This window comes from Salvelinus namaycush, chromosome 7 (genome assembly GCF_016432855.1).
Source record: "Salvelinus namaycush isolate Seneca chromosome 7, SaNama_1.0, whole genome shotgun sequence".
NCBI classification, from domain to species: Eukaryota; Metazoa; Chordata; class Actinopteri; order Salmoniformes; family Salmonidae; genus Salvelinus; species Salvelinus namaycush.
The window spans coordinates 27,229,416-27,251,523 of record NC_052313.1 but is presented as its reverse complement, the minus strand read 5'-3'; the positions used below and the strand labels follow the sequence as shown (position 1 = coordinate 27,251,523).

The window sequence follows — 22,108 nt, the reverse complement described above, 5'->3', positions numbered from 1 at the left end:
TCTAACCCATTGCTTTCTACTACATATAATAATAAGATTAAATTCTATCTTTACATTAAAAACCAAAGTCTATCAGAATTCCAGTCATTCCAATAAATGCTATACCCTTTGATCTTCAAGAATAGGACTTGGAAATATGGAAGTATAGATTAACCACATTGTTTTACCTGAGCATGACCCCAAAACTAAGGATTTATTAGCCAGCCCTACTCTGTTGTTTATGATTTTGTTGTCATGGAGGACTGATTGGGCTCATTGATTAGAGTTGACAAATAAATGCTGCACTCATGGAATGGCATGCTTTGAGCACTACTGAAAAGTGCTATTTACATGTGAAAAATGAATGCCAAATGCTGCATTTGCTATAGGCCTACTGTTTACCTTTTTGTTGGTGACACTTTGATATCTTGATAATATGCAGCTGTTTAAAGGGCAAATCCACAGATAACAAAACGCTCGCCCCGCCTCTGTTTTGGTAGAAAGCTGAGGGATGGGCCTGGAGAAATGTAACCACTCTCAGATTAATAGACAGAGCTATGGATGCAAGGACTGACCATCCATGATATCAAAAATATTGTTTTAACTATGTTATGAGGCTATACAGTGTTTGTTTACATTTACAATGTTTACAAACATTGGAGAAAAATAAGCTTATATTTGGGGTTCTCATGGAGTGTGACAGTTGAACTAAGCGCATTTATAAATTATATTCTTCAAGAATCAATGGATATATATATATATAATTTGAGACTTTGGGGTGAGACTTTGGGGCTTTGGGACTTTGGGGCCAACTTGTGTTCGTAGTGTGTGTGCTTGCATCCAGTCCAACCTCACACACTTCTCCATTTCCCCATTCTCTCACTCCACTCGTCTCCGTTTCTCTCCATCCCTCACCCAGTGTTCGTCTGTGCGTAACGGGGTAATGACATGCGCTGTGCCTCATTCCCTTCCCTCTGGGACGGGTTTCATCAGTCACGGGACAGAGACACACATGTTGCGTCGCAAATGGCTCCCTATTCCCTATATAGTGCACTACTTTTGACCAGAGCCCAAAAGTAGTGCACTGTATAGGGAATCGGGTGTCATTTGAGTCGCAGTAAAAGGATGGAGGGGAACTGTGCTTTATCTCCCAATAGAGATCACTGGCCCTTATTTACTGTTATGTCGCTTAGTTCGATGGGCTCGAATACTGGGCGCCATGCTAAGAGTTAGCAGCGTAGCTGTACAGTAGTGGGGCTGATGGTGAGTAGTAGAACTAACAGCTCTCTGTGGATCACAAAATAGGAGAGAGGGGGATTTTCTCTGCCCTCTCTCTCTCCTTCCTAAGAATATTCTTAGAGGTTTTTTCCGTCTTCTTCAATCTTTAAAATCAGCCAATTTCTCTGTACTATGCAGTAGTAGACTCCTGCTGCTGGATGGTTGCTGAGTACAGCGCTAGTCGTCTGCCCGTAGAGAGATCTTAGTGGGAAGGAGAAGGAGTTGGGGAGACTCTGGACCTTCAAACACTTCACGGTTCATCTCAAGGTCAGTCAGTCCAGCACCAACTCCACCTGCCACCGGCTGCCACGCTCACCTAGAGAGGGAGAGGGATGAAGAGAGGAGGGAGAGAGGGGGAGAGAGTGGGTCCACCAGCTGCCAGATTCACCTGGAGAATGTGAGAGAGAAGAGGTTTTAAGGACCTGTGCAATAAAACAAACAACAAAGAAACGTTGCAAAGTGGCTGGCGAATTACCAAGAGGATGGTTGCAATCAGTGTCTTCTGGCACCGGCTACAACATGAACTGTACAAACAAACCATAGAGATGGAATGGCTGACGCTAGGCATGTGTGACGCTTAGCAAATCACTTAGTCTGTTAATCTGGTGACAGTTGTCATTATTTTGGCCTTCAAAGCAACCTGAGATTTCAATACAAGTGGAAGGAGGCTTGTCTTGGCTGCGTGCTGGGAGGAGGCTAAAGAGACCTGTAACATGCGGTGAGTTAGTTCCAGTGGAGAGAGAAGAAGCCCTTCTCGAGTCTTTGTGCTGTGCTTCAGAGAGATGCACTACTGTAACATGGGTTGGGTTAGCTTAGCTCGCTAGCTCCAAAGCAAAAGCTAGTTTAAAGAGTCAGCCAGGAGTCAGCTTTGGCAGATGACTACTGTAATGAATAAGTAGAGAGAGAAGAAGCCCTTATCTAGGCTTTGTGTTGTGTGAGGGCTACAAAGAGATGTACTCTATGTAACCTGGCGTGGGTTAGCTTAGCTCGCTAGCTCCAGTGCAAAACGAGTCAGCCAGGAGTCACGCAGCTTTGACAGACGACTACTGTAAATGACTAAGACACTTCAGTGTTTGAAGTAAATCCCCCTAGTTGGAGGTAATGACCTCATGAGAGTGTGTCACCTCAGTGTAAACCTGCTGATGATGAGTATAGTTGATATATTTACTTTAGCGTAACACATTAGTGTAGCATGCTAACCATTTTAGCCCTGCTAGGTAAGATGAGATATAGTTCCAGGAGAGGAGTCCAACAAGCGCCCACCTCAGCCAGACCATCTCAATCAACCGCCTGGAGACAGCCCTGTTAGGTGAGTGCCGATAACCTCCACTGCAGGATTTATGGCTGTCATGTGCCTCTGCTCTGACATGGAAGTGATGGACAAATAGGAAGTATCTTCTGGCCACAACACATCCAAGTCTAATCATGAAAACAGAAAAGTTGCACACCTGATGTCGAAGAAAGGCCCTTTGAAAACAACATTTCTTTCTGCTCATGGCAACTGATTTGGGATCGGTTAATCCTACCCCACTCATTATCAGCCAATTTAAACAACTGGCCCTGGACCAGTTTTAAACAGTGGGAAGTAGCAGGAAGTGTGATAGATTGAAACAGAATTGATTGATAATGGAGACGATGACAGTACAGTATTTTCTATACAGTAGAATACTGATTTAAAGATATGCTTAGGTACTTTGGCGACTAAGAAAGTATTTTTTTCAACCTCCCACTTTGGGCTGGATCTGTCAATATGTAGTTCATACATGCATAATCTATAAGCAGAATTACTTTTTTTTACCGCAATTAACCACAAACGACCTAGTTTGAAAGCGACTGTTTTCTTGAAGCTGTGCGAGCCATTTTCCTTACATTTCCCCCCAGGTGGGCATTTCCCTCCTAGCACTTTGAGTTATAGCCAATGAGCTTCAGCCCCTCACATTTGAGTGATAGCTAGCAAAAGGTCTGCCCAGTGTTATCCAATGAGGTTGCAGGGCGGGCCCAACGGCTCAGTGGACACAGCAGAAAGATGGAGAGAGAGAGCAATGAGGTGGTGGTGCACATATCTGCACATCTGTGTTTAATACACAATTTTCAAAAGTGGAGAATCTCTTTAAGTTAGTACATTTAAAACTGAACTTAATGACAGCCTATTTGCAGCTGCTTGTTGCGTTGGCAGAGAGAAGGCCAACCCGGGTGGTTATTGTCTGGAGTCTGTGCTATGTTTGTTCGTTCTCTCTCTCTCTCTCTCAGCTGCAGCAGCAGTCATCCACACACCCACGCAAGCGAATGCTAAGTCCCAGGTCTGCTCCTCTGCCACAGTTCTCCAAAAACAGAAATCAAACGAATGCAGGCGGCAGCACATTACTTACTGTCAATCGCACGTGCACAACCTTTCTTCCTCACGTCTCCTTGAAGTCAGAGGTTTGAGAGAGAAATGCCCTTGTCTGCTGTTTCTGCTTCTATGTCTTCTTGAAGTCATTTTTCTGCTCAGAGGAATGGAAAAGAGATGTTGGTAAGCTGGAAGGCGTAGTCCGTGGGTTCTCTCTGCTCTCTCTGTCTCCGTACCAAAAGTATATGGACCAGGAGTTTTTCCCTGAACCACGTGGTCATGGAAAACTCTGGTTCCCACCACTTTGGTGCTCCTTTCTACTGCCATATACTCTACCCTGCCATAAGTACTTAGCATATTAGGTGCAGTTATACTTTGCACCTGGTAAATGCTTCGTAAATCTGGCCCTACCACTGCTGCTGCATGAAGGCCAGGCTGTGTCCCAAATGGCACCCTGTTCCTTAAATAGTGCTGTGGGCCCTGGTCAAAAGCTATATAGCAAATAGTGTGCCATTTGCGATGCATCCCAATTCTCACCAGTCTTCTAAAGGGCAGTAGTAATAAGTTCCATACATAGAGAATGAGAGGGAAATGAATTATTGACTAAATAGTAAAGACAAGCTAATGAAAAAAGTTGTCCGCATTTAAGCGTCACTCAGGGGCTTGTTAAGGCTCATTTACCCCCACTATGATTTATTCATAAAGCCTTATATGCACGCACACACACACACACACACACACACACACACACACACGCACACACACATAGGCACACAGCTATATGCACACACACACATAGGCACACAGCTATATGCACACACACACACATAGGCACACAAAGTTATATGCACACACACACACAGGCACACAAAGTTATATGCACACACACACCAGTGGTGTAAAGTACTTAAGTAAAAATACCTTTAAGTACTACTTAAGTAGTTTTTTGGGTTATCTGTACTTTACTTTACTATTTTTGACAACTTTTACTTTTACTCCACTACATTCCGAAAAAAAAGCATGTACTTTTTACATACATTTTCCCTGACACCCAAAAGTACTCGTTACATTTTGAATGCTTAGCAGGACAAGAAAATTGTCTAATTCACGCACTTATAAAGAGAACATCCCTGGTCATCCTTACTGCCTTTGATCTGGCAGACTCACTAAACACAAATGTGAAAATCGTGTTGTCTGGTTTGCTTAATATAAGAAATGTTAAATGATTTATACTTTTACTTTTGATACTTAATTAAGTACATTTAAAACCAAATACTTTCAGACTTTTACTCAAGTAGTATTTTATTGGGTGACTTTTACTTGAGTCATTTTCTTTTAAGTTATCTTTACTTTTACTCAAGTATGAAAATTGGGTACTTTTTCCACTACTGACACACACACACACACACACACACACACACACACACACACACACACACACACACACACACACACACACACACACGTACATACAAACACACACACTTAGGATCACACACACACACACTCTCCTTTTTTGCTGGTCTGAATGAAGGCCAGAATGGCCTTATAATAACGTTAACCTGGGGTTAGTGTAGGGAGAGCAGCATGGTCAAAAAGTTCTCTTCCACATCACAGGAAGGCTTTGATCAGGGCTTGCATCCCAAATGCCACCCTTGTCCCTTCACAGTGCACTACTTTTGACCACAGCCCTACTACGGGCCTGGATCAAAAGCGATGCACTGTAAAGGCAAAAGAGTGCCATTTGGGACACAGACCCAGGCCTTTCATCTCTCTGCAGTGGAGAGCCCACCAGCCAGAGGAAAGGTGTAGGTGTAGGAGGGTAGCCAAATGGGTGTGTGTGTGGGGGGGGGATAGCCATGTGTGAACATAGAATTACATATAGAATGTATAGGATCTCTAAGTGTGCATCTCTGTCTTTGGTCTATTTAAGGTGCCTAGTCCATACCTCTGTAGAATAAAGCCTTTGGGAGAGAGAGAGGTTGTAAATCCCCAGGCTGTGCTCCATGATGAAATATCTCCCTGCTGTTATCCCACCTGGATTGATGGTTCCCAGACGCTCACTCTTAGCCCTGGGATGGGTTACACAGAGTATGAATACGGGCCCAGAGGCCGCTGCTCTCCCGAATTATACGCAGGCTCAGCAGGGCTAGCCGTCAGCAGCCTACCAGATAATTCAAGACACTCCCTGATTTAGAGGAAGAAGGTACAGACTGACCCCAACTTCACTCGCTCACACACAACATGATTGTGTGTGCTTCCGTGTGTGTCCTGTCCAGCTGCACCAGTGGTATGAATATGATCCTCTACTCACGTGGTCATCAGTGTCCTATCCGGTATTGAATGGTGATGAGAGCGGGGGGGGGACAGTGTGTGTTTCTATTACCGCTAGTTAACAGGGAAGGGAGTTCATCAGGCGTGTCGACATGGCTCTCTGTCCTTGGGTATATGTCTACTTGGGTATATGTCTTTTTTTCAGTTTTAAATGTTACCTTTTATTTAGCTAGGCAAGTCAGTTAAGAACAAATTCTTATTTACAATGATGGCCTACCGGGAAACAGTGGGTTAACTGCCTTGTCAGTTTGGGGATTCTATCCAGCAACCTTTTGGTTACTGGCCCAGCGCTCTAACCACTAGGCTACCTGCCGCCCCAGAGCTATCAACCAGAGCTATCATCCAGCTGGCACCTCATCGTTTGTAACGATTTTCCTCCTCTTCAGACGAGGAGTATGAATGATCGGACCAAAGTGCAGCGTGGTAAGTGTCCATTTTAATTTATTAAAACTGAACACAAAAAAATACAAAATAACAAAGTGAATGATACAAACGAAAATCGAAACAGTACCGAAAGGTGCAAACAGAAAACAGGAAACAGGAAACAATCACCCACCAAACACAATGAAAAACAGGCTACCTAAATATGGCTCCCAATCAGAGACAACGACTGACACCTGCCTCTGAGAACCATACTAGGCCAAACACATAGAAATATACCATACAGAACAAAACATAGAAAAACAACATAGAATGCCCACCTCAACTCACGCCCTGAGCAAACTAAAATAAAGACATAAAAAAGGAACTAAGGTCAGAACGTGACATCGTTAGGCTGGTCATTTAGCGATAGTGAGCCTCACTAAAATGGGTTTTGGCCAATCAAAACCATTATCTGGGTTTCATAGTCACGTAAGGGATACGTAGGAATAGCTTTCTTACTCCTCAATGAGAAAGCCTGTTGTTTAGAATGATATGCACTTGTTTTATTAAATGTTCTACACAAATGTTTTGATCGCTTTTCATATTCATTGCCAATAGATACAGCATATCCTTTTTGTTGTTGTCTGAAATTAGCCAATCCCCGCCCTTCTGCACATGACCTCCTATGTATTGTTGGATACGGTAGCTAAGTGTCTTTTGACAATGTGTGTGTGTGTGTGAGACAGTGTGCGGGTTATGAACTGTGCATATGAACGTTGGTTCGTCGTATTAATATACCATGGCTAATGATGCTTATGGAACGCAATCAGCGATTCCTCCAGCAGAGGATGAGTATTACTAAAGTTGGGATATAGCAGATTAGTCACTCTCTCTCACACACACACACAAACACACACACACACACACACACACACACACACACACACACACACACACACACACACACACACACACACACACACACACACACACACACACGTCTGGAACCCCCTTCCACTGCAGGCTGCCTTCACCATCCCAGCAGTACTAAGAGTATGTGCTCTACACTATCCAGGTTTAGAAGATCATGTTGCAGAATGTGGCTTTTCGTTGGGGAGAAATAATCCACTGAAATCAATTATAAATCTCTGTGGATAGATACAAGTAACTGGATGGATATAAGAGGATGGGGGAGGTGTGGTGTGTGTGTGTGTGTGTGTGTGTGTGTGTGTGTGTGTGTGTGTGTGTGTGTGTGTGTGTGTGTGTGTGTGTGTGCGCGTGCGCGGGTGTGGGTGTAGGATCAATGGAAGCTGTATAAGAGTTACTCTGAGCACAGTAAATCCTGGAGGAGAGGAGTGTAAATAATTTACTCTCCCACCGTGAGTTAAACTCACCCTCTCTCTCACCTTCCCCATATGACTGGCTAATACAACTACCGTGGATGCACAGGAAGCGACATGTGTACAGTAAGCAATGCAACATATACATGTAAATGTAAATAAGTCATTATACCTGGAATAATAATAATATTATAATTCTTTGGACATAGTGTGTGTAGCGTATGTATAGGGAGAGATACAGGCTGTGTCCCAAATGGCAGTCTATTCCCTATACGGAGCCCGTATTTCTTTGTTCAGAGGAGGTACACTTGTGATAGGGCGCCATTTGGGACGAGCCACATGGTTCAGCGATGAACAGCCTGATGCGGTGAGAGAAGTGAAATCCTTTTGATGATTTGGTTCAAGGAATGAATTGATCAAATAGCCGAGCTCTGGACAGCTGGTTTGTTTCTATTGGCTAAAACTGGGATTGACAGCCCAAATGATCCCGGCCCTTCCCAAAGTGGTGTGTCTGTAGCCCATTTCTTTTTCAGTCCTTTTTCTTCCGCTTGGTTTCTTGTGTGTGTTCAATCACATAAAGCGACGTCATTATTATTTGTTTTGTTACTACATTAGAACACATCAAGTAATGCTCCCTCACTTGCATAGTATTGCATTGCGCGCAAGTTTAGAGGCTAAAGGTATTTAGAGGCTTTGAATGGCTGCAGTGCAACAAGTCTGAGAATACCTCAATATGGTACAGGGAGGAGAGTAGCTACTGAGCTTGTTGATTTCAGTTGCAACTCACAGGCACACTCGCGCACGCACAGACACACTTGCGCACACACACACACACACACACACACAGACACACGTGTAGCATGCCGCGTTCTCTGTAGCCCATTGGCTTTGAATGATGTGGGGAAACGAGAAGTAACGGTCTCTCTGATTTGATATGTCGGGAGCTCGGCATAAGTGAGAGAGAGAGAGAGAGAGAAAACACTCTCTCCCTCTCTCCTTTGTTATCCCCCTTCTTTTTTTTTGAAATTTCATTTGTCACAGCGTCTACAATTATTCCCCCACCACCGTCCTCTCACTGTTCGCTTACTCCCTCCCTCCCTCTCTCTCCCCCCTCCCCTCCCCTCCCCTTCCACTCTCTCTCTCTCTCTCTCTCTCTCTCTCTCTCTCTCTCTCTCTCTCTCTCTCTCTCTCTCTCTCTCTCTCTCTCTCTCTCTCTCTCTCTCTCTCGGTCGGGCAGTGAGATGAAGCAGGAGCTGGCGGAGGAAGGCAGCAGATGCTCCGTCCTCTCCAAGCAGCCCCGCTTCAACGAGCGCTGCTGCATCCGCTGCTGCTCTCCCTTCACCTTCCTGGTCAACCCCAAGCGCCCGTGTCTGGACTGCCAGTACAACGTCTGCAAGGCCTGCCGCACCTACAGCAAGCGGGAGAAAGCCTGGCTCTGCGCCGCCTGCCAGAAGACCAGGTCGGTCTACTACTGTCTGAATCTGTCTGTCTATCTCACCGAATGAATGAATGGATGGATGGATGGATGGATGGAGAGAGAGAGGGAGAGCGGGATGAGGAGACTGGCGGCGAGTGAGGGAGGGAGCCAGGACAGAGGGGGAGTGAGCAGCATGTCACGCCGGTGTTGGAGAGGGCTCTCAGGAACAAGGGGAAGGACAGAGGGGAGGAGAGGGAGGGTGTATGTTGTGATGGAAGGCTAGGAGGTCTTGCAGACGTTGAGACTGACTGACTGGTGTTAATGACAGCGAGTGATGCAGAGCCATAAACTGCCTCCCCGTTCTCCAGCGGTGCGTTTTTTGGATGCTGCAGTTTTGTTGTCAGTGTGTTTCCACGCTGTATACTCTAGGTACAGAGGAGAGACTTTGTGTGTGCTGTCTGACCACTGACACCGTATTGAGCTCCCGTTAGACGGTAGGAGGGTGAATTGAGCTGAGCACTATGTTGTGTTATACGGGCTGTACGCTATATATGCATTCGATCATGATGGTTGTGATTTTGATTAAGTTTTTTAAAACTTTAGTTTATTTAGGAAATATTTTCTTAACTCTGTTTCTTGAACTGCGTTGTTGGTTAAGGGCTTGTAAGTTTGCACCTGTATTCGGTGCATGTGATTCATTCGCATTTCATTCTATGGGCTTGATGAACACTGCTTTTCATGGGTGTGTGTGTGTGTGTGTGTGTGTGTGTGTGTGTGTGTGTGTGTGTGTGTGTGTGTGTGTGTGTGTGTGTGTGTGTGTGTGTGTGTGTGTGTGTGTGTGTGTGTGTGTGTGTGTGCGTGTGTGTCTGTCTTCACGTGCGTGTGTGTAGACTTTATACAGGATGACCTTGCTTACGTATGCCACGTCTTGTACGTGTGTGTGTGTGTGTCAGTCTGCTTAGGGTTCTTAGATGTGTGTATGGTAACACCTGAGGGGGGTGAAGACGTAATCAGTCATGTTTCTGCCACCTGAGTCCCTGACATGGAGAACTAATGTGCTCCTCGCACTGTCTAAGACAGTGATATCACACTGCGGTGTGTGTGTCACAGTGTGTGTCACAGTGTCTGTGTGTGTGTCACAGTGTGTCACAGTGTGTGTGTTTCACAGTGTGTGTGCGTGGAAGTGGTGAGTGAAGGGATTACTGAACATGACAAGGCGAGGGGGGACAACGTGATGTGCTCGCACTCTCTCTTTCTACCTCACTCTTCCTCTCTTTCTCTCGCTGTGTGTGTGTGTGTGTGTGTGTGTGTGTGTGTGTGTGTGTGTGTGTGTGTGTGTGTGTGTGTGTGTGAGATTGATTTTGCTGCATGGTATCGAATTAGACACCCAGCCCCAAACTCTGGGTTTACAAGACAAGAGAGGGTAGGTTTTTATTGATCAAGTTGGTGAAGCTTGGAGTCATGCTCTCTCTCTGTCTCTCGGTCTCTCTCTTGCCCCACCTCTTTCTCTCTCTCTCTCTCTTGCCCCACCTCTGTCTCTTTCTCTCTCTCTCTCTCTCTCTCTCTTGCCCCACCTCTGTCTCTCTCTCTCTCTCTCTCGCTCTCTCTCTGTCTGACTCTCTCTCGCTCTCGCTCTCTCTCTCTGACTCTCTCTCTCTCTCTCTGACTCTCTCTCTCTCTGACTCTCTCTCTCTCTCTCTCTCTTTCCCTCATCCCCCCATCTCTCTGACTCTCTCTCTCTCTCTCTCTCTTTCCCTCATCCCCCCATCTCTCTGACTCTCTCTCTCTCTCTCTCTCTTTCCCTCATCCCCCCATCTCTCTGACTCTATCTCCCTCTAGCCTGTTAATGTTATTGAGATGAGTAGAGGCTTTGATGCCTCCAGCTCTGTAATACGCCCATTACCTTTCAGCCTCACTGATGTAAATGATATTAAATGCTATCAGAATATTAACAACCATCATTATGGGATGTATATAAAGACGTCCCTTTTCATTACTGCATTAGATGGTCCGTGTCCCAAATGGCACCCTATTCCCTATATCAGTGTTTCCCAAACTCGGTCCCCGGGACCCCCAAGAGGTGCACATTTTTAGCCCGAGCACTACACAGCTGATGATTAGTTCATTATTTGAATGGGCTGTGTAGTGCTCGGGCGAGTTTGGGAGACCCTGCTCTATATAGTGGCCTACTTTTGACCTTCTTGGTCTTAACACTCACGAGAATCACAACATCATCTGATTTGGAGGATGTGGTATCGATTCGGGTTACAGGTAACTCAATCGCTTGTGTAGCTCAAGCGATGAGACGTTTTGTCGCGGCGCAATTTTGGAAGATCGGAGCCGTACCGTACGGGCTTTCCTTCTTCACTCATAGTACGTCCTGTTATCCTAGCCCTGGTGTGAACATTTGGGATGTGTATATTTCTCACGCACCCTTGACAGCAGCAGATGTCGCTATCATTCAGAATCTATCCCTACGCCGTGATCTCAACGGCATCGCAACAAGGACAGAGCGTCCGTTTTCCCCCACTGCCTTCTCAAGCATCACACTGAAATACTACGGTCGACTGTAACGAACTAGTACCGTGAAAATCCACCACCATTCCATCACCTTGCCTGATATCAAGCCTTCGGATCTGGGTTTGAGACTCCCAACACAGGGTGTTGCTAGCGTCTGACTGCCGCTGTTGCTGCTCGTATTCCTCCTCTCCGTTACCGCGGTACCGCTGTGTGCTGCTGTAGGTGTTATAAGACAGCATGCACATGAGAAGCTGCCTGTCTGTGTGGCTGGCTGTCTACTGGACTGCACGTCAGCCTCTACCACAGCCTCAACAGAATTGAGAAGAGGCGTGTGAAATGATGGATTACGATGTTATGTTACCCTAGCTATTTTTTGGGGTGAACAAAATAAAATCCTATTAGGCCTATGGTTTGGGTTATAAAAACGTATTGGTTGATTTACACCAAATTAGGATTTTGCATAGTTTGAAAATCATTATCTATAGTGTACACAGTATGCTCTTCCTATGTCACCAAAATGATACACAGACATCATTTTGGCTGCAATATAGACTTCACCAGGGTCATATTCATTAGTGCACACCGTAGCAAAACGTTTTGCAACTGAAAAATAAGTGTTTCTTATTGGACAAGTTCACATCGTTCCTACCTGTTTCAGTCCGTTTTCCTTTGTTTGGTGCCGAGTGAATAAGACCCAGGTAGAGATGTACAGTAGCTGAGACATAGCTAGCTTCTTCTCCTGTGGGTCTTCACTGTAGTGACAGGCCTGTCACCCTACTTGCATGTAAGTCCCTGAACTCACCCACACGCACACACCCCTACCAGTCCTGGGTGAGAAGGTTCATTGAACATGACAAGCATGACCGGGCTGGTCTTATTAACCGTGTGGTCCATCCCTTGGTCCATAAACACACACACGACGGTTCACAGGCTATAGAAGTTTGTCTTTCTGATTAGAAATACAAAATCACTGTCTGGAAAGCATTTTTCTCTCTGTAGTCACAGACACCCACACTCAAGACACTGGTACTACGAGAGAGAGAGAGAGAGAGAGAGAGAGAGAGAATGACATAGAGAGAGAGAGAGAATGACATAGAGAGAGAGAGAGAATGACATAGAGAGAGAGAGAATGACATAGAGAGAGAGAGAATGACAGAGAGAGAGAGAGAGAGAGAGAATGACATAGAGAGAGAGAGAGAGAGAGAATGACATAGAGGTAGGTAATGATAGAGAGAGGTAATAATGACACACACAGAGAGAAAGATAATGACAGATAGATAGATAATGACACAGAGAAATAATGACATATAGAGGTAATGACACAGAGCGAGAAATAATGACACAGAAATAGAGATAATGACACACACAGAGAGATAATGACACAGAGAGAGAGAGAGAGAGAGAGAGAGAGAGAGAGAGAGAGAGAGAGAGAGAGAGAGAGAGAGAGAGAGAGAGAGAGAGAGAGAGAGAGAGAGAGAGAGAGAGAGAGAGAGAGAGAGAGAGAGAGAGAGAGAGAGAGAGAGAGAGAGAGAGAGAGAGAGAGAGAGAGAGAGAGAGAGAGAGAGAGAGTGATAATGACAGAGAGTGATAATGACAGAGAGTGATGCAGAGCCATAAACTGCCTCCCCGTTCTCCAGCAGAGCAGACACTCTGGCGAATTAATATGAAATCCTCTTTTTATTTTTCTCTGAAGGTACCGCGTGCTGCTCTCCCCACATCCATCTGTGAGATGAAGTCACCATTCTCTCCACATTTACATTCCCACTGCGTTCCCTACTCCTAATCTGACTAGATGGACCCACGTTGTATCACTCCATGGAGCAGACTGCACTGAATGGAGAACGGAGTGTGTGTGTGTGTGCACAAACACCCATGACGTGCAGACGTCAATATTCAGAGTATTCTCATCCTAAAGCATTCATGCACTATATGAAATACCATAACACATGCAAACACACCTACTCATTCAAGGTTTTTTTCTTAATTTTTTACAGTTTGCTATGTTGTAGAATAATAGTGAAGGCATCCAAACTATGAAATAACACACATGGAATCATGTAGTAACCAAAAAAGTGTTAAACAAATCAAAATAGATTTGATATTTTATATTCTGCAAAGTAGTGCCGTAGAAATTCTTACACGGGGACACTCGAAGTCAATCTTAAATGAATCATTGTTTATTTGTCAGCGAGCTGGAGAAGTTCCAACAAACTTAATGCACCATAGTGAATGTCTGTCAGAAGCTCTGCCTCGGCAGTCCCAGCAGTTGTCTTGTATACGGCTATACATGATGTAGCATAATTAACTAATCATTGCCGTTTTGTTTCATTCATGTGACAGACCAATACTGGTTCATAACATGTGACAGACCAATAACTCTTCTCTCTAAGCTGAGACCTTGAAACTGAGATATCTTTCGTTCATTCTCAAGACAAGGTCTGAGCGTACTGCCAAATTGCAGCTACTGATAGTGAGGATCTGTACTGTCGGCCACTTGCATGAACACAAATTGGTTTATAGAACAGCACATGAATAGAACACAAAAATGAGTTCTAAGAAAAGCACAAACATTAAAATTCCATTCGAGTAGCCACCCTTTACCTTGATGACAGCTTTGCACAGTCTTGGCATTTTCTCAACCAGCTTCACCTGGAATGTTTTTCCAACAGTCTGGAAGGAGTTCCCACATATGCCGAGCACTTGTTGGCTGCCTTTCCTTTACTCTGCGGTCCAACTCATCCCAAACCATCTCAATTGGGTTGAGGTCGGGTGATTGTGGAAGCCCGGTCATCTGATGCGGCACTCCATCACTCTCCTTCTTGGTCAAATAGCCCTTACACAGCCTGGATGTGTGTTGGGTTATTGTTCTGTTGAAAACAAATTATAGTCTCACTAAGCGCAAACCGGATGGGATGGCGTATCGCTGCAGAATGCTGTGGTAGCCATGCTGGTTAAGTGTGCCTTGAATTCTAAATAAATCACTGACAGTGTCACCAGCAAAGCACCCCCACACCATCACACCTCCTCCTCCATGTTTCACGATGGGAACCAGACATGCGGAGGTCATCCGTTCACTTTGCGTCTCAAAGACATGGCGGTTGCAACCAAAAATCTCAAATTTGGACTCATCAGACCAAAGGACAGATTTCCACCGGTCTAATGTCCATTGCTCGTGTTTCTTGGCCCAAGCAAGTCTCTTCTTCTTATCGGTGTCCTTTAGTAGTGGTTTTTTTGTAGTAATTCTTTGCAGCACCAGTTGATGTTGAGATGTGTCTGTTACTTGAACTCTGTGAAGCATTTATTTGGGCTACAATTTCTGAGGTTGGTAACTCTAATGAACTTATCCTCTGCAGCAGAGGTAATTCTGGGTCTTCCTTTCCTGTGGCGATCCTCATCAGAGCCAGTTTCATCATAGCGCTTGATGGTTTTTGCGACTGCACTTGAAGAAACGTTCAAAGTTCTTGAAATGTTCCGCATTGACTGACCTTAATGTCTTAAAGTAATGATGGACTGTCATTTATCTTTGGTTATTTGAGCTGTACTTTCCATAATATGGACTTATCTTTTACCAAATAGGGCTATCTTCTGTATACCACCCCTACCATGTCAAAGCACAACTGGTTGGCTCAAATGCATTAAGAAGGAAAGAAATTCCATAAATTAACTTTTAACAAGGCACACCTGTTAATTGAAATGCATTCGAGGTGACTACCTCATGAAGCTGGTTGAGAGAATGCAAAGAGTTTGCAAAGCTGTTATCAATGCAAAGGGTGGCTACTTTGAAGAATCTCAAGTATAAAATATATTTTGGTTTGCTTTAACACTTTTTTGGTTACTCCATGATTCCATATGTGTTATTTCATAGTTTTGATATCTTCACTATTATTCTACAATGTATAAAACAGTAAATATGAAGAAAAACTCTGGAATGAGTGTATTTGTCCAAACTTTTGACTGGTACTGTATACACACACATTTTGGACATATCAGTCAATTTGATTGGTTGAATCTAATGGAAAATAACATACTTGACACCTTAGATTAACCTTCGATGAGGACTAATGAAAGTTGACAGACAGACTACGTCCCAAATGGCACCCGGTTCCCTTTTACTTTTGACAAGTAGTGCACTGTGTAGGGAATAGGGTGCCACATGGGACGCGGTCTGACGCACCCAGACAGTCTAGCAGGTTGAGAGCTCGGCCCAAATGTAATCATCTCCTTCTCTGCAGCCCCAGCATTATCCCCAGTAACCATCTTAAAGTTCACGAAGTAGCACTGTGACTTTCTGATTGGTTTAGGGAATAAGCAAACACCCCATGGTAGCTCCCCGACACACACACACACACACACACACACACACACACACACACACACACACACACACACACACACACACACACACACACACACACACACACACAAACACATCTCCTGTCACTCATAACATAAGTTAATAACATGACCTTAATTACGTTATTTATTAATAAGGCTATGTTTATTCGTCCACTGACCGAAAGGGAGTCGTGATAATCGCTGATGGCCAAGTCTTTTTGTGTTGTGTCCATTTCTCCATGTGGACACACACATCGGAAATATGTGTGTCACACTCACTGTTTATACACCAGAGGGGTTCACTACGAAACAAGATAGATCTACAGTACTCAGGGTTTTCTAAAGCCAGCCAGCTTCAGTTAGCTTCACTTTCCAGGTCAGGCTTCATCCGTACTATTGCTTGTCTCCGCCTACCACTAACTCTAGCAGGCTTGTAACTGTGCGGGCGTGTCGCACATGGCTAGTCGAACGGCGAACTCTTCATTGAGACAATAATAAAAACATTTAGCTGAAGCAAAGCTTAGCAGCACTAATCAGTTTGTAAAGCACATCATTCATATAAAACAGTATCATCAATGAATCGATCAAAATGAAAGAAAAGTTCTCGTGAAAAGGGCGGCAGGTAGCCTAGTGGTTAGAGCGTTGGACTAGTAACCGGAAGGATGCAAAATCGAATCCCCGAGCTGACAAGGTAAAAATCTGTTGTTCTGCCCCTGAACAAGGCAGTTAACCCACTGTTCCTCGGCCGTCATTGAAAATAAGAATTTGTTCTTAACTGACTTGCCTAGTTAAATAAAGGTAAAATAAAAATAAGGCTATGGTGTGAAATAGGCTTTAAGAAGTGGCGTCTTCATTTTTTTACTTGTCGCTAATGCCGTCTTTGTTGTGCTTATCAATGTACGAGCACCCACTCCTGTCTATAAAATAATTGTATTAATTCATACAAACGTTTTACTGTGCGTTAAGTTTTAAATGCACTCTGTCATCACTAAATGTGTAACGCGATAGGTATTTTAACATAAATGTTTTTTTTAACACACAAAAACACTTTTGATTAATAAACATTGAATCGGTCGTCTTCCTCAGATGACGGGGATGATGACGTCATCTTTGCGAGAGGGAAGGGCATCCGACGTCGTCAACTCGTGGCTCAGTCATTTCATTCAGGGTAAGCGGAGTTAGCCATGAGTTAGCCTGCCACTTATCCTGAGTTGAACTCAAGAGTTGAGCAAAATCACCTCTCTTAACTCCTCAAAGCTGATTCATAGTATAGGGCTCAGGTCACTTCAACGTGAAGGTCCCCCCAAAAATGGTTGTTTGGAGGTGAACCAGATGGCGGATTGACATTAGACTACTTTAAAGGTCTGAAAACATTGGACAAACTTTGATTTGAAAGTGAAATGTCCCTTTAAATGTTCGTTGGGATCACTGACAGCGGCCACGTAGCGATAGTATCTGCTGAGCTGAGATGAGCATCAACTCAAGCAAAAGAATAGGCGACAACAGTCAGCAGCATATAGTCAATCCTAAGGCCTGTCTGTGATCACACACTGACCTGTCTCTCTGTCTGTCTGTCCTCCCCCGTCCTGTCCTGTCTCCATCATTGGTGTTTACCTCGCTCTCTTTCTCTCTTTCTCTCTCTCACACACACCCACATACACACACTTCTGTCATGTCTGGGTAATGGGCGTGCAGAAGGGCTGATGGGTACTGTGTTTAATGTCACGGCGGTGTACGGCAGAGTGGGATAGAACGACCATGATATGCCCTCTGAGGCCTGTGCTACCATCAGTGGATGGGAGAAAAGAGGCGAGAGAGAGAGAATAGGAAGGGAGAGAGAATGACTAAGAGAAAGTGAGACCGATGGACAGAGAGGGGGAGAAATAGAAGGAGAGAAGGAGAGAGGGAGGCATTTTGTCCTCAGTGCAGGTGTATTTTTAACAGTCACGTGACAAAACAAATGTTTCTGGGCCTCGGAGCAGTGACTGACTGACTGCACCAAACTTCTAGTTCTTTTTCACTGCAACTTTTCTGCTCGATAACGCTACCTGCCTGAATGCATAGTGCCAACTGTAAAGTGTGGTGGAGGAGGAATAATGGTCTGGGGCTGTTTCTCATGGTTCAGGCTCCTTAGTTCCAGTGAAGGGAAATCTTAACTACAGCATACAATGACATTCTAGATGATTCTGTGCTTCCAACTTTATGGCAACAGTTTGGGGAAGGCCCTTTCCTGTTTTAGCATGACAATGCCCCCGTGCACAAAGCGAGGTCCATACACAAATGGTTTGTCGAGATCGGTGTGGAAGAACTTGACTGGCCTGCACAGAGCCCTGACCTCAACCCCATCGAACACCTTTGGGATGAATTGGAACGCCGACTGCGAGCCAGGCCTATCGCCCATCAGTGCCCGACCTCACTAATGCTGTTGTGGCTGAATGGAAGTCCCTGCAGCAATGTTCCAACATCTAGTGGAAAGCCTTCCCAGAGGACTGTTATAGCAGCAAAGGGGGACCAACTTTTTGGGGGATGCTGTTCTTTCTCTCTCTGTCTATTGCAGCTGGGTTAAATGCTGTCTGGGGGTGGAGGGGTGTAAGCAGGTCAGACTGTTAATAACCTGTGTGTGTGCATTTGGCGCTGTGTGTGTGTGTGTGTTTGTGTGTGTATTGAAGTGTGTGTGTGTGTGTGTGTGTGTGTGTGTGTGTGTGTGTGTGTTGCACCGGCCTGAGCAGTTGCAATCCCTCTTTCTCTCTCTCTTAGGGAGATGTGGCATTGTGCTGTGGGTAGGTTCAGAGACCCACTCTATGTTCCTCAATTGAATCGGTTCGGGCCGAATGCAGAGTGGAGCTGAACACTTTACCTGCAGCCCAGTCCACATGACTTAGCGGAGGAATCATCTTCCTTTTTCTCTCGCTATTTCCTCTCTCTCTCTCTCTCTCTCTCTCTCTCTCTCTCTCTCTCTATTTTCCTCTCTTTATCACTGTCTCTCCCGCTCTCTTTGCCTTTACAGCTCTCTCCTCGTGTCCCTCCCATCTTGCATGGTAGCCATCTGCTGGTCGTAACTCCTGGGTGATGAGTTGTGTTCACACATACAGAGAGACACACAGACACGCAGACAGGCTGGTCTGCAGTCGAGGGGGTGATTTAGGAGTCTGAGGATGTTGTCTGTATATTCCCTGTGGACCAGAGAAGACGGTGGAATTGTTAGTGCTTCATTAGGATTCATTTGGACAACCCAGCTATCATCAATTGAAACAGCCTAATTCACATACCTGGTTAGTTTTTACCAATGGAGTTCGTGCAGAAGCTTCCTCCAAACTAATTACAGCTGAACGCACTAGCCTAGAGGCAATTTTCCTGTGTGTGTGTGTGTGTGTGTGAATCAGACGCATACGTATATTTTTGGGGGGAGAGTGTGTGCTCTCTGTTCTCGCTGTCTGCTACTCTGTTGGCCCCATGTGTTCTATCAGAGCAGGTCTCTATGTAGAGGCTCAGGCGTGTGTGTGTGTGTGTGTGTGTGTGTGTGTGTGTGTCTGGAGCAGGTGATAACCCACTGCTACTGCTGCCAGCGCTCCAGCCTGACTAACCATGAGCCAAACAGACATCCACCAGCTCTGGCAGGTGCCAAGCCGTTGTGTGTGTGTGTGTGTGTGTGTGTGTGTGTGTGTGTGTGTGTGTGTGTGTGTGTGTGTGTGTGTGTGTGTGTGTGTGTGTGTGTGTGTGTGTGCGTGCGTGTGTCGGCTGTGTGTTTTCCATTGTGTCTGTACTGTGTGTGTTTTCTGCTCCGTGTCATCCTGCAGAGATGACTCATTGTTGTGGGTTATTATTATTGTGTGGCGGGGTTGGTATGGTTTCTCTGTCAGTCGGCAGGCCTCCCTGGTGTCTGTGTGTGACGGAGTGAGACCCAGAGAGTCACGCTTCTGCCACTCCATTGTGGCTCCAGTTGTGCCTCCAGTTTCACCAATTCAACATTGTGAGTCAGGCAACACGCAAGATCCAGTCGTCGCCGTGTATTGCACTTGTGCTGTGTGCTCTGACCCCCACTGTGTGTCCTCAGGTGATTTCAGTTGCATTAGTTCTGCACAGTGAATTAGGAAACTGGCTGCCATACTGGAGCTCACCACGTGAAATGACACTTTCAGATGATTCAGTCTGTGCTGCGGCTGGGCCTCCCTGTTCACACACAGGCGATTGGGAATCTCACGATTCTTACATCCGTTTATGGGTTACCAGGTCTGGTGCTAAAGACCTTGTTGTTTTATGGCTTAGTGGAAAAGGATTTGTCGTTGTTTAGCCTTACAATGAAATAAGGTAAAGCTACAATGTATACACTGCTCAAACCTCACAGTATTGGCTATACAGTTAGCTTTAGATGTAGTATCAGTAGTAATGTTAGCATCAGAGTATCTCTGTCTCTCTTCAATCCCCGGAGTGCCGTATCTCATATCCTGCTGGGCTGCTGATAGGCTGGCTGCAGTCTGCCTCCAGGTGATGCAAGTGGGCTGTGATTGGGCAGATCAATGGTTTAGATCTCCTCATCTTCTCTGTGATTAAAACCAAAAATGGTGTCTTCACCGGGAGATCTTTGATTCGACTCGAGTGTAATTACTCTCCTCTCTCATGTAGTCTCATCTCTCTCCTTTTTTTCTCTTTCATTTGTATTCTCTCTCTTTCTCTCCCTCTCTTTTTGTGGTTTTATCTCTTTCTTTCTTTCGCTCTCTCTTTCCTTCTCTCTCTCTCTCTCTCTCGCTCTCTCTTATCCCTCTCTCTCTCTCTCTCTGAGCTCTGCGTGAAATATCAAGCAGGGAGGGTGTCCTGAGGTGCTGCTGGGTTAGAAATATCTCTCTCTCTCACCGTCGTTTTTTCTCTCTCACTCCCTCATTTTTCCCCTCCCGCCCTCCCACCACTCTTCCCGAGGGCAAGACTTTTCCATCTGATCCTGTGCCACTCTGTGCTCTCCAGCGCACAACCCCAAAATGAGACATTATCACCTCAGTATTCATATTCCCCACACGTTCCCTCCCCCTCTCCCTCCCTCCTGCCCCGAGAGCCCCCTTTGAAGAAGGAGAGAGCTAGGATGAGAAAGAGAGGGGGGGTAGGGAGGGAGAGAGGAATAGAGAAGGAGAAGGAAATAGAGAGAGGGTTGGAGAGAGAGGGAGGAGGGCGAGGTGGGATTTGAGCTCCTTCCAATGCAAACATTTCCATAATTGCACAAATCCCTTCCCTAATCACCACAATGCAGCAGATGAATATTAGAATAGGAGAATTAGTATTCACTCTCCCTGCTGCACTTGTGCATGCCTATAGCGTACGGAGAGTCCTTGTGCCCATTTTTGACATCTTACAATTTGTCCTTTTCAGTTGACTGAATTGGGCTAAAGACAGAAAGTCGAGTTCTATGGCTTAACAGCGGGTTTGCTTTCTCATACACACATGCCTGCGTACTAGCGCACACACACACACACACACACACACACACACACACACACACACACACACACGCACGCACGCACGCACGCACACACGCACATGCAGATAGAGTCAGAGATATGCAGCACACACACACTCATAGACTTTGGTTTTCCTGGAAAGTGAGGCATTGTGCATGCATAACAATGAGCTCAATATGCTAATCCTGCTATTCCGCTGTCCCTGTTGTGTGTGAGTTCTGAGCCACTTTAATGGATGTTTGTTTCTTTTTTTCTCTCTCTCTCTCTTCCTCTTCCCTATCTCTTTTTTCTCTCGCCTCTCTCCCACTCTCTTCTCCCCCTCTCAACCTGACGCATATCAATGATTCCGCACCGCTCCTGGTATCATCTTTCACTCTTCTCCCATTTCTCACGGCTTTGAACCAGGGCTGAGAGTCTGAGACGGCGCAGTGCACTAAAGCGATCTCTCCTCTCACTTCTCCTCTTCTTACCGTGTTTCATTATGATTTAGCACCTCAGCGGGAAGCGTGTGCGTGCTCATGTTTGTTTTGTCTGACGTTATTGCACCAGTTAGGTGAAATCAGAGGCACTTTGCTGTAGGTGATCAAATATAAGAGAGATGATCAGTGTGTGATCAGTGTTCTGACGTTGTGCTGTGCAGTGTAATCTGTGTGTGTGTGTTTGCGTGCTCTCTGCATCCTCCTCCAAAAAATAGTTGGGGAAATGATGCTTTGTTCGGCAGGAGCCGAAAGCTGGGAGAAGGGATTGTTCAAGGAACAGCTGACTG

General features: G+C 45.3%; 1 protein-coding gene across 1 annotated transcript in view; it reads left to right on the top strand.

Moving 5' to 3' along the window:
* LOC120050686 (myosin VIIA and Rab interacting protein) overlaps nt 1-22,108 on the top strand; it is a 136,914-nt gene that overhangs the window by 54,422 nt on the left and 60,384 nt on the right. The window contains 1 exon segment of the mRNA XM_038997261.1: nt 8,861-9,082. Within this exon segment, the coding sequence (XP_038853189.1) occupies nt 8,861-9,082 (222 nt within the window).